At 40.8% G+C, this 13,996-nt stretch overlaps 1 protein-coding gene across 1 annotated transcript; it reads left to right on the top strand.

The window, feature by feature from the left end:
- Positions 1-9,620: 9,620 nt before the first annotated feature.
- On the top strand, positions 9,621-12,591 carry LOC118423640 (histidine N-acetyltransferase-like). The gene is made up of 3 exons (XM_035831874.1): positions 9,621-10,042; positions 10,503-10,733; positions 11,575-12,591. Exons 1-3 carry the CDS (start codon positions 9,659-9,661, stop codon positions 12,151-12,153), a joined length of 1,194 nt encoding a protein of 397 aa, XP_035687767.1. The 5' UTR covers positions 9,621-9,658; the 3' UTR covers positions 12,154-12,591.
- The last annotated feature ends 1,405 nt before the right edge of the window (positions 12,592-13,996 follow it).

The raw sequence follows: 13,996 nt of genomic DNA, 5'->3' as shown, positions 1-13,996 counted from the left end.
GAGATCACTAGCGTTTTCGCCCCCCTTTAGCGTTTTCGCCCCCCCCCCCCAAGAGCAGCTGGTTACTACATATTACAGGTGCGCTACCTGGTACTATACTGCACCTGGGGAGTAACGTATATGGTGTGTTACCTGGTACCTATATGGCACCTTATTACCGCACCGTAAGATGTCATACCTCAAAAGTCGATACTATATTGTTCGGTGCAAACATGACATTGAAATGAAAAAGACAATTTTTGCAGCTGAGGTGGCATAAAAACAGTGCTACTGCGAACGTATAAATCAACACCGTCTATGGTACGGAATACGTCAGCTATATGTTTTCAATTTGTCACAGTGTTTTCTTTCTTGTGCTGGAAACATTTCCAAAGCACTAACAAAAACACACGTACGTAAATAATAGTTTCTCATTATAAACACTATCTACGCGCAAGTTGATATAGCTGTTGCTAAATGCTACACAAACACTGGTAAAGTACCAGTCTTAAGAAACACGGGTAAATGCATCAGTTCCTAAATACTAGAAAAAACAGTCATGTTGGAGGTGAAGATATCCCTTGGCCAGGTGCATATACCAAAATGTGCGTTATTCTAATTAATACCTAATATTTGCATAATTAATAAAGACATTACATCTCTTGTGGTCACTTCATGGTAGAGACTTCATATTGGAGATATATAGGTTGCTTGAGGACAGGTGAATACAATGAAATACATTTGATGTCAAGACTCAGGTATATGCAATAATGGGGATACAAGGGACCCAACCCTCCTTGTCTGAAACAAGTTCAACTATCTTATTACCATGTAATTACGTTAATATTGATACTATGAATGGAGTTATGTATCAAGCGGATGTACTTATATCATTCTGAAACTGAATTTTGTGATTTATACCAATGAACTTCTAAAATGTCATGTAAACCCGTTTTTTTTGGGGGGGGGGGGCGAAATCGCTAAAGGGGGGCGAGGTAGGGGGGCGAGATCACTAGCCGGGGAGGGCGAGATCGCTAGTGATTTCGCCCCGGGGGGGCGAGATCGCTAGTGATTTCGCCCCCGGGGGGGCGAGATCACGGGGGGGCGAGATCGCTGTCACACCGGTACAGAAATTTAGGTCCAAGTCCGGTTCAGGTCTAGAGGATCAGGTCCAGGTTCAGGCCTGAACCTGATTCAGTATGTGAAAACTTGTGAATGGACTATACTCAAAACAATGGTCCATTTCGGTACAAAGAAATTGTTTTGTGGAGTATTCGGCTCCCACTGGCGATTAAAAAAAAAATCAACAAAACCAATTTAACCTTAATAACATGAGTATACATATAGTTCTATAAAACCAAATTAACTTAAGTAACATATAATCATAAAGGTTGTACAAACCCAGATTAGCTTACATAGCATAAAATCATACTACCAAACTAGAATTAGAACCACAGTTTTCAAGTTGACTCCAGGCCTTCACATACTCTACTTAAACCCAAAGAAAAAGACCAAGATGGCCAGAAAAACCTCTAAAGTGCGAGTTGACCACTCTTTATCGGAATCAGTAACCGACGTGTAGAGTTCGTACATAACGCGTCAGCTTTATCTTTGCAACGACAATGACAGGTATGATAAAACAGGTAGGATTGCAGCAAATTGTTTTCCCAACTTCCAGAACATAACGTTATACACGCGTCCTTATCTCATCATGACCCGCTATATCAACTATACCAAAAATTACGCAGAACAGTAACGTTATCTAAAACACGAGGCAAACGTTTTAAGCAATTGGTACATACTGAGGAGTGCTGTCTCTGTCGGTGGCCTAGATAAGACGGTTCTTCTAGAAACGCGTCTTGTCTTGAGACAGTCGAGAAACAAATGAGGGCAGAATAAAGCTATTTCTGTACTTCTGCCTATCACTTGATAAATCTTACCAATCCTGTAGCCTGAATCTTATCCCCCCCCCCGGGATAGCGGGCACCTATCCAGTGACTTACATTGAAAAGCAAACATCCAAATCGCCAGAATTCCTCATAAAATGTGTTGACCTCACCCAACAAAATCGAACATAAACAAGTGACCGTAGGTAACATACTCTGTGACCTAATTATGGCTTATGTCGGTTGTGATGTTTTCTGTGGTGTATTTCTCGGTGTTTATATCGCATACAGAACACATCACATCAGCTTATACCAAAAACGTACTTAAAAGCTAACATACCTATCACTGCCAAATTTAAAACACAGTCCTGTACGCATTAACAGCGAAATCAGCGTCTCAATCGAACGACACCAAATGAAAACAAGCACAGGTCGAGCACAAAACGTACAGACATAACAATCTGTGTGTATGGTTCAAACATAATCACCGTCCATAACAGTCCCTTTCTGTTCCTGATCATAACGCCTTTCTTTCGGTGAGCCTGAACGAAACATACTCAACCTATGTCGTATACAACGCACACGCTCCTCCAAGTCCTACAAATATAAGGTACACAAATAATTTCCTAAAGTTTGAGTTCCCACCGACAATGGCTTAATTCTGTGTATATGCGAAATATATAATTTCCATTCATGAAAACTACCCTTCAATCCCTGGTGTAAAATATAATTTCCCGCCAAGATCATACCCCTTCTGTCCCTGCTATTTCCCTCTATTTCGGTGTTCCGGTCACAAAAGACACGTTCCTACCCGACAGATTAAGAGCATGGCCACCCCACCTATATAGTAGTGAATCGCATACAAGACACATCACATCAGCTAATACAAAAAAACTACTTAAAAGCTACGATACCTATCACTGCCAAATTAAAAACACAGCTAAGTCAGCGTCTCAATCGAACGACACAAATGAAACAACAACAGCGCTTCACAATGGATACTTGAGACGCACACCACGTTAAAAAGTAGGTCAATCACAGCTGTGGAAATAGCCCCATATCTGCTTCGAGATAAGTAATTGCCAGACCCCAGCGTCTATAAGCCAGCTGGTCTACAATACCTGGGAAATAGGGGTGACATCTCAAATTATTACATCGATAATGAAAATAGCTACCGCGAAAAAAAAGGCTCCCAAAGATCAAACACGTTTTTACCATAACATGCATATGACTATCAACCGCGCAAAATGTTAACAGTATGCAATGTCAAACCAACCTCAATATTGGAAACGCAAAGCCCGAACGAGATGGCATATTCCGATGAGGCCAACATCTGCTTGACGGTATCAAATAACTACAACGCTTAAGGCACAATCACAAGGAAGACCTGAACCACTATACCGGACGGCGTAGGGGTGAAAACTGAAATTATTACATCCATAATAAAAACAGCTACGGCGAAAAAAAAAACAACGTGCATCATTTCCTAACCGAGTACAGACGACATGCCAATCCACATGCGATTGCGGCATACGGAACATAGAGATATAGGTGCGAACACCCAACGCACAAAGTGATTACAATACTCTGTTACTGGAGGTTACCCTCCAGTGTCACAGAGTAAAATGCGGCGGAAGAAATATTCCACTAGAAAGGTCGACATTTGCTTGGGTGCAAATACAGCATATTTCAGCCATACCCATTCCCATGCAACATTGGACTGTTCCAAGTCACCCCTGCCCAACATTTTAACAGTAACTTATCCCCAAAAGGAAACTAATATTGTTACATGATTCCAGGTCAAAACGTAGCTTGACCAATATGCCTCGAGCCCATGTGGAAGAATATACTCTTCCACAGGAGCCCCTATGCATAACGAATTGGTTATTAGAATCGCGGCAGCTCCTATTTTTCCGTACGTCAACGCACCTTCCATTCAGAAAATTTTCATCGTGAAATTAAATGAAGCCATTCAACAGTTTCCACTACAATAACTAGGTCTAAGTACCGTGATAAGCTCCTTGTGAACTAGAAGTACCATTTGCTCGGGAAAAAACACATCACTTTTCTTTCCAGTACAGTGAGAGAAATGTTGCCACTATAGACATATGGCCACTATAGAGAAAATGCTGATCTATTGACAAAGAGCAATAAGTTGCACATAATTTAAGTACCCACTGATTTTTATTCATATAAAAATTGCACATGTAAGTCAATTGTTTAGATTTACAGTTTAAAAAACCGCAGGTGTGTGGGGTCACTGGAGTTCACGGGAGGAGGCCGAAAGAAAACCAATTTCCCCTCAGAAAAGTGCTGAAATTAAGCATTATAAAGTAGTTTATGCCAAAAAGTTTCTACTTGGATCATTTTACCAAGTATATAATGCCTATCTACACCAAATTTCAGGCCATTCCATTGTATTACCAGGTACAGTGGGCCAAAATATACCGTTTTGGTAAAAACATGACCTTTAAACCTAAATAAAATCATTTCAGGGGCAGATATGAAAAAAATGAGAAATAGCATCAAGGTATTGGCCCACTCTACATCTGTGCCGAATTTCAGGTCATTCGGTCCAGGAACGGCTGAGATGAATCACTTTGAAGATTTGACAAGAGAAAGAAAGAAGAAACATTACGGATACAATATATTTCACCACACTATGTATGGCTGAAATATAACGAGTGAACCAAAAGTTTAACCGTAACGTAAGATGACGCAGAAACATTTTAAAACTAGAAAGGCCGACATTTGCTTAAGAGCAAATACAGCATATTTCAGCCATACCCCTTCCCACGCAACATTGGACTGTTCCAAATCACCCCTGCGCAAAAATGGAACATCCTCTTAACAGTACATTATCCCCCAAAGTGGACTGGTATTGTGAATTGATTCCAGGTAAAAACAGAGCTTGCTTCTATTTTTCAGAAAATGACAATAATCACACCTTCCATTCAGAAAATTTTCATCATGACTGAAAATTGTTGAATGACTTCATGTAATGTCATTAACAATTTTCAGTACGATAACTAGGTGTAAGTTTAAAAAAGTATAAGCTCCTTGTGATAAGGGTACATTTATTATTGCAGTGAACTTTTTTTATTCAAGTAGGGCATACGATTTAATAATTATCAAGCAGGTGCAGGTACTGTAGGAGCGTTTGTTTTCTTCAAGCTGTAAAACTGTTAAACTGTTTTACTTTGTATGCAATCAGCCATCGAGCCTATTCTTATTTTAGTTTAACAACTTCCTGCCAGACCCGGAAGATACGATTGAACCTTGTTCGAGGATTTATTTTCGTCTGTCTGGTCAGTCTGTTCATACCCTGGCGCTGAGAGTGTTTTATTGGGCTGAAACTCTGGCAGTTTAAAGTTACTTACAATTTAAATGTTCAAAGTTTATGTCAAACAACAACAGCACTAGGAAATGTGGCCACTGTAGACAGGTGGTCACTATAGAGAAAATGCTGATCTATTGACTAGGAGCCATACGTTACACATGATTTCAGTACACTGATCATTAATCATATAAACATTGCACAGGTAAGCCAATTGTTTAGATGTACAATTAAGTTCAAATAATTCTGAAGAGAAATATTGATGAGAAAATAATCATTCTCGCCACTGTCTAACTTATAATTACGTATCAAAACTAAACGCAGATTTTCTAACTAACGCACCTTTCGCCGACTTCATCAAAGGACCGCCGGCTATCAATCAAACACGGCTGTTGATTAGACTTAGAGTTTCAAACAGTCATGTGCTGTGTGCCAGTTGACAGCGAACTTCATGCTACGTGATGTTTTACATTGCTTGGACCTTCTTTCCTACAGCGGTGCTTCTACAAAATATTTAGACTGTAACACTGAGTCCCACATGTTTTATAGAATAGAATTTGACGCAGAACAGCGTTTTTTTGCTGGGTATTTTTCTTGAAACATGTCCGTGGGAATATCATCGAGGCGGCGACGTAGGGATATCAGACCGTCAACAAAAGTCGCACGGCGGCTAACGGCGCAGCGAAGATACTAGCGCTATAAATAAGCGCTTCAACTAAGGATGGCAACCCGTACAATATTTTTGTATACTGTTGAGCTAAGTAAAGTTTGTTGTTTATGAGGTTTTAGTTGTCTTTGAAGCTTTGACCCGAAATATTTTAAAGTCAAACTGCTGAAGAGAAGTAAGTGACTGCTACGATTATCGTAGATATGGCCCTAAAAAAACTGATAAAAGAAGCCTTCTCAATAGTCTAAAATGCAAGAGCTTCCGGGGGGGCTTCGCCCACCTGGGTCCCCCCCACAGTGGCCCTGCCCCTGGACCCCGCCAGGGACATTCGGCGGCCCCCGGACCCCTGTCCGACGCTTTGAAAAAATCCTGGCGAGAAGTCTGTACGGCCTGAGTCTTCAAGTTAACGTATTGTGTGGTCCCGCTTATGAATATTAATTAGCCTTCGCTTTCCTCTTCGCTGATTGGCTAAACCATTAATTGAATTAACTCTTCCTGCCGGCTAGACGCAGGTACAGATGTCGGCTCTGTGGGGTGAACGTCCGAAAGGTCATGGCATGGAGAACGAAAGAAAAACAATTTCCCCTAAAAAAAAGTGCTGTAATTAAGCCTTTTACAGTACTTTATGCCAAAAATTTTACTTGGATCATTTTACCAACTATCTTATGCCTATCTATACCAAATGTTACTCATACCAGGGTACAGGGGTGCAAAATATACCGTTATAAGACCGTCAACAACAGTCGCACGGAGCTAACAGCGCAGCGAAAATACCATCGCTAGCGTTTCAACTTCGGATAACAAGTTATAAGTACTGTTGAAATTAGTAACGTTAAAGTTTGTTTTTAGTTGCCTTTGACGGTTTGACCTGAAATAGTGTTACGCTAAACTCCTGAAGAGAAGTTAAGTGACTGCTGCGATTATCATAGATATGCCCCAAAGAACTGATAACATGCATTGGCATAATACCGGTCATAAGCCTTATACCGGTCGATTAAAAATAGTGGAACTTAAAGAGATCTACACATGCAACAATAGTTATTTCTGAGGTATGCACACTTCAGACATCTAGGTGTCCAATACATAATTTACAAAGCATCGATAACAATGCATTCGAAGACAACAAGGCCAAAAGTTTTCAGGTCATTTTCGGGGCAGGCGAGCTCGTCGTGGGACAAGCACACTGTCACGTTCATCGCCAGATTTGTAGATAATAATCACATGTGCTCACGGCACAAGACGAGCATGATTCAACAGCAATCTTGAATTTATTTTGGTGACCTACAACTCGTGCAAAAGTGTGAGGAACCGTTGCATTATAGCCCGGATCTACGACTGAATGGGTCAAATTGAACGTACGCCGCCATTTTCCCGCCATTTTTAATGCTACGGCCAGCAGTAAAGTTTTACGTCATAGCGGTTATGACGGACCAAAATTAAATGAAAATTCTTGTCAGTATACGCCCATTTTCTCATGACTTTTTGTATGCTCATGCAGATTTTTGTTTTGTGCAACTACTAACAGGAAAGAAAGGAACAACAGAGGATGTATAAAGGTACACAGCGGCAGTTAATTGTGCCGTGTTTCGTTCGGCCGGTATAGTGCACCCCCTTCCAACCACGCGCCCTTCTCCGTGCAATTCCGCGGTGTGTTCCAATTACGATATTATGTTTTTAGCAGGACCAGAGAGACAAAATAATTTACACAGAAGAAGTGGCAAAGGTAAGCTGTAACAGCAACATGTAACTGGAGAAGATGATGCGTTGATCATTTGCCAAATTCCTCTTCGCTGATTGGCTAGGTCTTTGATTCAATTAACTCTCCGGCTGACGCGCACAGGTGTGGCTCTGTGCGGGGTCACGGAAGGTCACGTCAGGAGGCCAAAAGAAAACAAATTTCCCCTCAGAAAAGTGCCAAAATTAATCATTTTAAAGTTGTTTATGTCAAAAATTTTACTTGAATCTTGTTACTAAGTATCTAATGCCTATCTATACCAAATTTCAGGTCATTTAATTGTAATACCAGGGTACAGGAGCCAAAAGTGTCCTTTTTTTGGTCAAAAATTGGCCAAAAATCGCAAAAATAAGCATTTTGTTGCACTGTACACCAAAAGTGTTATTGAATTTATATGAAGGGATTATCAAGGCACATCTGTGTCAAATTTCAGCTCATTCGGTTGCAATACCAAGGTACAGGAGCCAAAAGTGTCCTTTTTTGGTCAAAAATTGGTAAAAAAAATCGCAAAAATAAGCATTTTGTTGTACTGTACACCAAAAGTGTTATTGAATTTATATGGGGGCATTATCAAGGCACATCTCTGTCAAATTTCAGCTCATTTGGTTGTAATACCAGGGTACAGGGGCCAAAAGTGTCCTTTTTTGGTCAAAAATTGGTCAAAAAATCGCAAAAATAAGCATTTTGTTGTACTGTACACCAAAAGTGTTATCGAATTTATATGGGGGCATTATCAAGGCACATCTCTGTCAAATTTCAGCTCATTTGGTTGTAATACCAGGGTACAGGGGCCAAAATATACAGTTTTGGTCTAAAATTGACCAAAAAATCTCAATAAAATCATTTTAGAGGCAGATATGAAAAAACTGAGAAAAAAGGTATTGGCCCATTCTACCCCTGTGCCAAATTTCAGGTCATTCGGTCCAGGAACGGCGGAGATGAATCACTTTGAAGATTTGACAGGAGAAAGAAAGAAAGAAAGAAGAAAGAAACATTACGAATACAATATATTTCACCATACTATGTATGGCTGAAATATAAAAAGAAGTCAGGATTAAAATCAGGATTGAAACCCATAAGGTAAATTAGAGCTATAAACTGCAGCCTTCGACCACTAAACAACCCCTTGCGTATACATTATCCGTACAATGTAAATTATGATAATGAAACATGTGCAAATTACCAATTATTTGCACAATCTGCATCTGCTATCATCTTTCATAAATTACGTGTTACATTGTATTGAAGTTCTATCATGTAAACAGCGGAATTATGAAATTCATTCATTGATTATGCAAATAAGTCATTTTTGCATAATTTACATTTAATCGTGAACATCTCTGTTTGAATTCCTTGGATATCCATTATGGAATTCCTCAATCCTTTGTTCAGTTATCCTCCTTGAAAGAAAGAAACAAAACATCTCTGCAGTACCATATCTCTGCGTGTTGCTTTGGGGCGAAAACCAACACGGTGACCATCCAGGGGTTCATAAGTCATGCTGACTAAAATATCTGGAAACCCATGCAAACACAGAGAGCGACGTCTACACACACTGGCAAACCCAAGATTACGCCTTTAATTTTCATAGATAATAACAATGTCTCCTTTTCATGAAGGTAATAAGTCTACGGCCGCGTGGCGCGTTGGTCACCCGATCCCTCGATCTCGGAAGTTAAGCAACGCGACGGTCCGGACAGTGCTTGGATGGGGGACCAACCAAGGACGTCCGGATTGCTGTAGCCTCACGAAGTTTCCACGAAATCGTCTTCCGGGAGGGACGTAAAACGGGGGTCCCGTGCTCGAGGAGGTGCCTCGACCACGTTAAACAGCCTCATTACTCATACTGGGTACCTACTGGCTGGCAAAATACACCAGATGATTATTATTATTATTAATAAGGAAAAATCGGTCCCTTCTTTATATGGGAAGCCAGGTCATTTGTAAACGTCACGCTTTTAAAAGAGCAGACCGGTGTCATGCACGCACGTTCAATTGAAGATTGAACCGGAACCGTAACCTTGACCCTTGACCCCAAAGGTGCATGGTGAGCCATGGCACTAAAACTTTTAGCGAGGTTACAACAGAAGCGGCCGTTACGAGCTTCTATTAGTACTAATTTACGCCACAACGCAAGTGTCACTCACAGAGAGCAAAGGTCGACTGCAAACCGGCTACACGGGGTATTTATTTGTAAGGGTCAAAAGAGGACACCGAACCAGTACAGTAAGTTCCGCCCCCCTCCCCTCCAAGTTCGGAACATGGCAGATCTCAGTCAGAATCTGTCCGTTCGTCTTGCTTCACACGAAGATTATGACGCTGTGATACGGATGTCTAAGGACATCTATGGCGACACAGACTACCTGCCTGCATTTTACCACTCATTCATCGATGCTCCTAACACCAGGGTATTCATTGCCGTCTTGGGAAAACAAGTGGTGAGTTTTTAATCACCGTACGGTTTCAATGCAGTGTTGCCATCGCACGCTTAGCACCTAGATCAGATCTTTATGGATCAAAACATTGGCTTGTATATGTGTCACAGTGTTGGAAAATGACAAGTCCTTGAAGCGCTCATTTTTAAAAATTTACGTCATCTTCTGTCAACTTCTGTCTTGGTTCGCCGCGTCCACTTCAAAGCAAACCATCTGTCTTTATCAAGTTCCAACAACGTAAGGGATTCGCCTTCCTTCTACGATTGGACAAACATAGTGCATATATGCACACTTGTAAACATGGACACGAACGCAAACACCACACACACACACTTTTACACAATGTTGTGACCCCAGGCCAACGACCCTAGAATACTGCTGGGTTAAGGAAACAAGATACACATGGTACAAGGTACACATACACATACACACACATATATATTGAAGTGTTTGTATTTCACAGGTAGGACTACTGGTGGCAATAATAACAGAGGGAGGCAAGGCCTTTATCAGCACCTCTGCGAGAATCGCTGCCGCGTGGAGAAAGACGGGCGTCCTCTGGAAGCTGGAGAAGTATCAGGACGCCTGGATCCGACAGAACTACCCGGCAGCCAGGTACAAACGTGCCACGGTGTCAAGTCTCAACAAGATGGCGGACGCACAGGGTCATGGCTTGCGAGAAGTTTTCAACATGGTAAGCCTATAGCCTGTGTTTGAAACACAATCTCTGGTTGAGTGGGGTTAATGTCCCGTGGCAACTATAAGACTGGCCGCTAGGAGCGCGATTTTAGTCAGGCTAGGTAAGCCTATATTATAATTTATAGAGAAGATTTTCATATATTAGTAGCTCCTTGAAATCCTTAAAGAAATTGAATCAGCCCTATCTGGAGACATTTTTGGTTTCTGTCAGGAAACATTTTGGTAGGAACAAGCCGAAGGTGCACGTGGGGTCTGACCGTCTGAGCATTCCTATTTTGGCCAAGATTTGTTCAGTTCACCAGTATACTTAACGCATGACATATGTGAGTGATTGAGTCCTGCGTACGAATACACGAAATAAATGGGTCAACTTCGAGGTTTGGTCAATAGAGGTAAGTATCCTCGGAGTTTGAGCTGAAAAAAAACATTTTGTTTTCTTTGCATGTTTATAAAGTTAATCGTTTCTGCTAGAGACAATTTTTGAGAGCAAAAATAAGGAAGTAGAGGACTTGTTTTAGTGCTTCTGATGTTTTTTTTCGAGTTATACTAGCTCAACTAATAATGATTGCATAGTAAGTATTAGTTATGTTTTTACTTATGAAACGAACGGCTTAAATGCATTTTAGTGGTTTTATTTTGAATGCAAAAATGCCAAAAGCAAACTTTCATTTCTCCCTTTTTCTCTTTCTCTCACAGACACTTTATCATTTCTCTCTTATTCTCCCTCTCATTCTTTCTTTCCGAAACTATGACACATAGCAGGACTATACAACATATAGATCAAACTGTAGGTATACACAAATACCATACAGTTTATCGTTTGCTTTCCTTTTCAGCCTTACGTAGAATACAAGGCAGGGCCCCATCTCTGGTGGCGACAGGACCCTACTCAGCTGGCTCAACTGGACACAACCGGTTTACCTGACGTCACACCTCTACAAGACCCTGATGACGACTTCTGCACGGCCGTACAGAAAACACTTCCATCGCAAGCATGTGGTGGCTACGACGGCAAACCCATCATACTTGCTGACTGGGATCCGTTCACCCTTTGTCCTGCCAACCTAAAGTTTCTACAAGCAGAAAACACAATTTACGTGTTAAACTGCAAGGGAGAAGCAAGTCTAAGTCTCTCTAGTACCTACTCAACCGCTGTAGTGAGAATGATGTCTATTCAAGTCTACGCCATGGATTTTCGTACACTACAAAAGCACCTTCTGAAACACCTACAGGATATAAGCCGAAGCTACAAAAAGGACGATATCCATGTTAGTGTTTTCGCAGGTCTTGAAGAGCTGGAGGATTTAATGCACACTTTTTGTAGAGACACGTTGCAGATGGAAAACCTTATGGATGCAAAGTCAAAGTGTCGAATTATCATGTATGAAAAAGACATGTTAGCCAGCCACTTGTAATATAAGACATCTCGCAACAGGATACGTATCATAGTCGGACAGAGACTCAATTAAAAAGAATGCAACCTACTGAATGCCATTTTATTTGTACCGCGCCATATCTTTAAAATATTGAACATTTCGTTGACCATCTGACACCGACTTTCCAATGATGCCAGGCTATACATTGGACTGCATTTAGGTGCCACTGCTGCAGTGTTCACATGTTCCCAACACAATCCTTTTTTTAAACATCTCATAACTAATCCATGGTTTCGTACAGGTAGCCATATTGGTACGTCAAACGGCCGGTGAAGTAGTCTGTAGCGCATCTCGTCAAATAAAGTGCAGGGCTGAGTGAGAAGTTTTAGACACATTTTGTACTAGACGAGGTCGAATTGTGATGATCAATTGTATTTACTTAATATCTTCGGAATAGGAATAAAATGTTTTTTGTTTCTTTACGTTTCTTCTTTTACTGTCAACTGGTTAGATGGATGTGACGCACACCCCCGCTGTTTAAAAACGTCAATCACAAAGCCCAGTCAGCTTGTGTCAAGACGCAGACAAAATTAAACCAAGGAAACGCGAAAATCTGACGGACATGCTGCCACTCTCTCGTTGGATGAAGCGATGATTACCAGTCTATCATTGGTTGAACCGCTAATTGTGCCGTAATTGTCATGAGCTTTCAGGATCGGTCTATACTACCCCCCCCCCCCCCCCATCACTTGCAACAGGGGCATTGAAAGTTCTTTGAATTGGCTTACAGAACTTGAAAGTTTTGAAATAAAGAAAAGTTATATCTGAGCAAGAAATCCTCTGTCACTGAGCATATAAAACTGTTCTGGTCTTTTTAAACATAGCAGCGTTGAGAGCAGAACAACTGTGTGGTAGCTACGTAGCGTGGCAAACCCTATAATTGTGATTGACTGGGTACGAGGGGTGATCAATAAGTTCTCGACCTCACCAAGAAATAACAAGCACAACTCAGATTTTCAGGCACAACTTCATAGTATGAAGTCTTCTAATTTAGGAAAAACGAATGCCTGGAAAGTAATGACTCCAATGATTGAAATTGGAGGATATGATAAAAGACTTTCTACTATGAAGTTGTGCCAGAGAATCTGAGTCGTGGTTGTTATTTCTTGGTGAGGTCGAGAACATACTGATCACCCCTCGTATATGATCCATGGATCTACACAGAAAAAGTGAGCTATGGCTAACTGTTTTACATTCAAAATTAATTGTTCTGCATTTTTCTTCAATAATACTTTTCTTAACAGATGACAGTGTTCCAGGAAATCATTGCCCTATTCCACAATCAATTATCTTACTGATATTATCCCTATAATCCAATAACCTTGAACTCATGGCCCTCCCATTAGTGTCGTTTATTACATAATTGCCTTTTCGTCTAGACATTAGCAGTATAATTGACCTTCGTATTAAGTGATCCTCTCCTATGTCGGTGTGATAATTTCATTCTAGTGTCAACATGTTATTCCAGAGTCTCCCATGAAGTGGATTAGTTCAAAGAGAGTGCTGTGCGATGATCTGCGATGAATAGTTGAATAATGAAGTCGTCATTCTGCTTTACTTTTACCACTACCCTCCTAAGGGCTTCCACAAGCATCCACTTACTAATATTGCTCTTCCAAGAAATGTTATTTTGTGGAGTCTTTCTATAAACGTTAGTCTTGATCAGGCATTTATTCTCCAGTGCCAACTTTGTTAAATCTTGGTGTCATTGCCTGCATCTCTAAGTCATTCGTTTAAGAGTAGCAAGTAACGATTTTTGTATCAGTTATCTTGGTAGGATCTTCTAATAGAAGACTTTTTAAGTCCTAAAACGTTGGGCCAT

Source organism: Branchiostoma floridae, chromosome 9 (genome assembly GCF_000003815.2).
Source record: "Branchiostoma floridae strain S238N-H82 chromosome 9, Bfl_VNyyK, whole genome shotgun sequence".
Classification (NCBI taxonomy): Eukaryota; Metazoa; Chordata; class Leptocardii; order Amphioxiformes; family Branchiostomatidae; genus Branchiostoma; species Branchiostoma floridae.
The sequence above is the reverse complement of the archived record's forward strand: the minus strand, read 5'-3'. Positions and strand labels throughout refer to the sequence as shown.

What these genes read in the sequence shown, in the direction of transcription:
- LOC118423640 (XM_035831874.1), top strand. Translation starts at nt 9,659, where the DNA reads ATGGCACTAAAACTTTTAGCGAGGTTACAACAGAAGCGGCCGTTACGA. An exon ending in CCGTCTTGGGAAAACAAGTG is followed by an intron (nt 10,043 to 10,502) that starts GTGAGTTTTTAA and finishes TGTATTTCACAG; the next exon opens with GTAGGACTACTGGTGGCAAT. An exon ending in TGCGAGAAGTTTTCAACATG is followed by an intron (nt 10,734 to 11,574) that starts GTAAGCCTATAG and finishes TTTCCTTTTCAG; the next exon opens with CCTTACGTAGAATACAAGGC.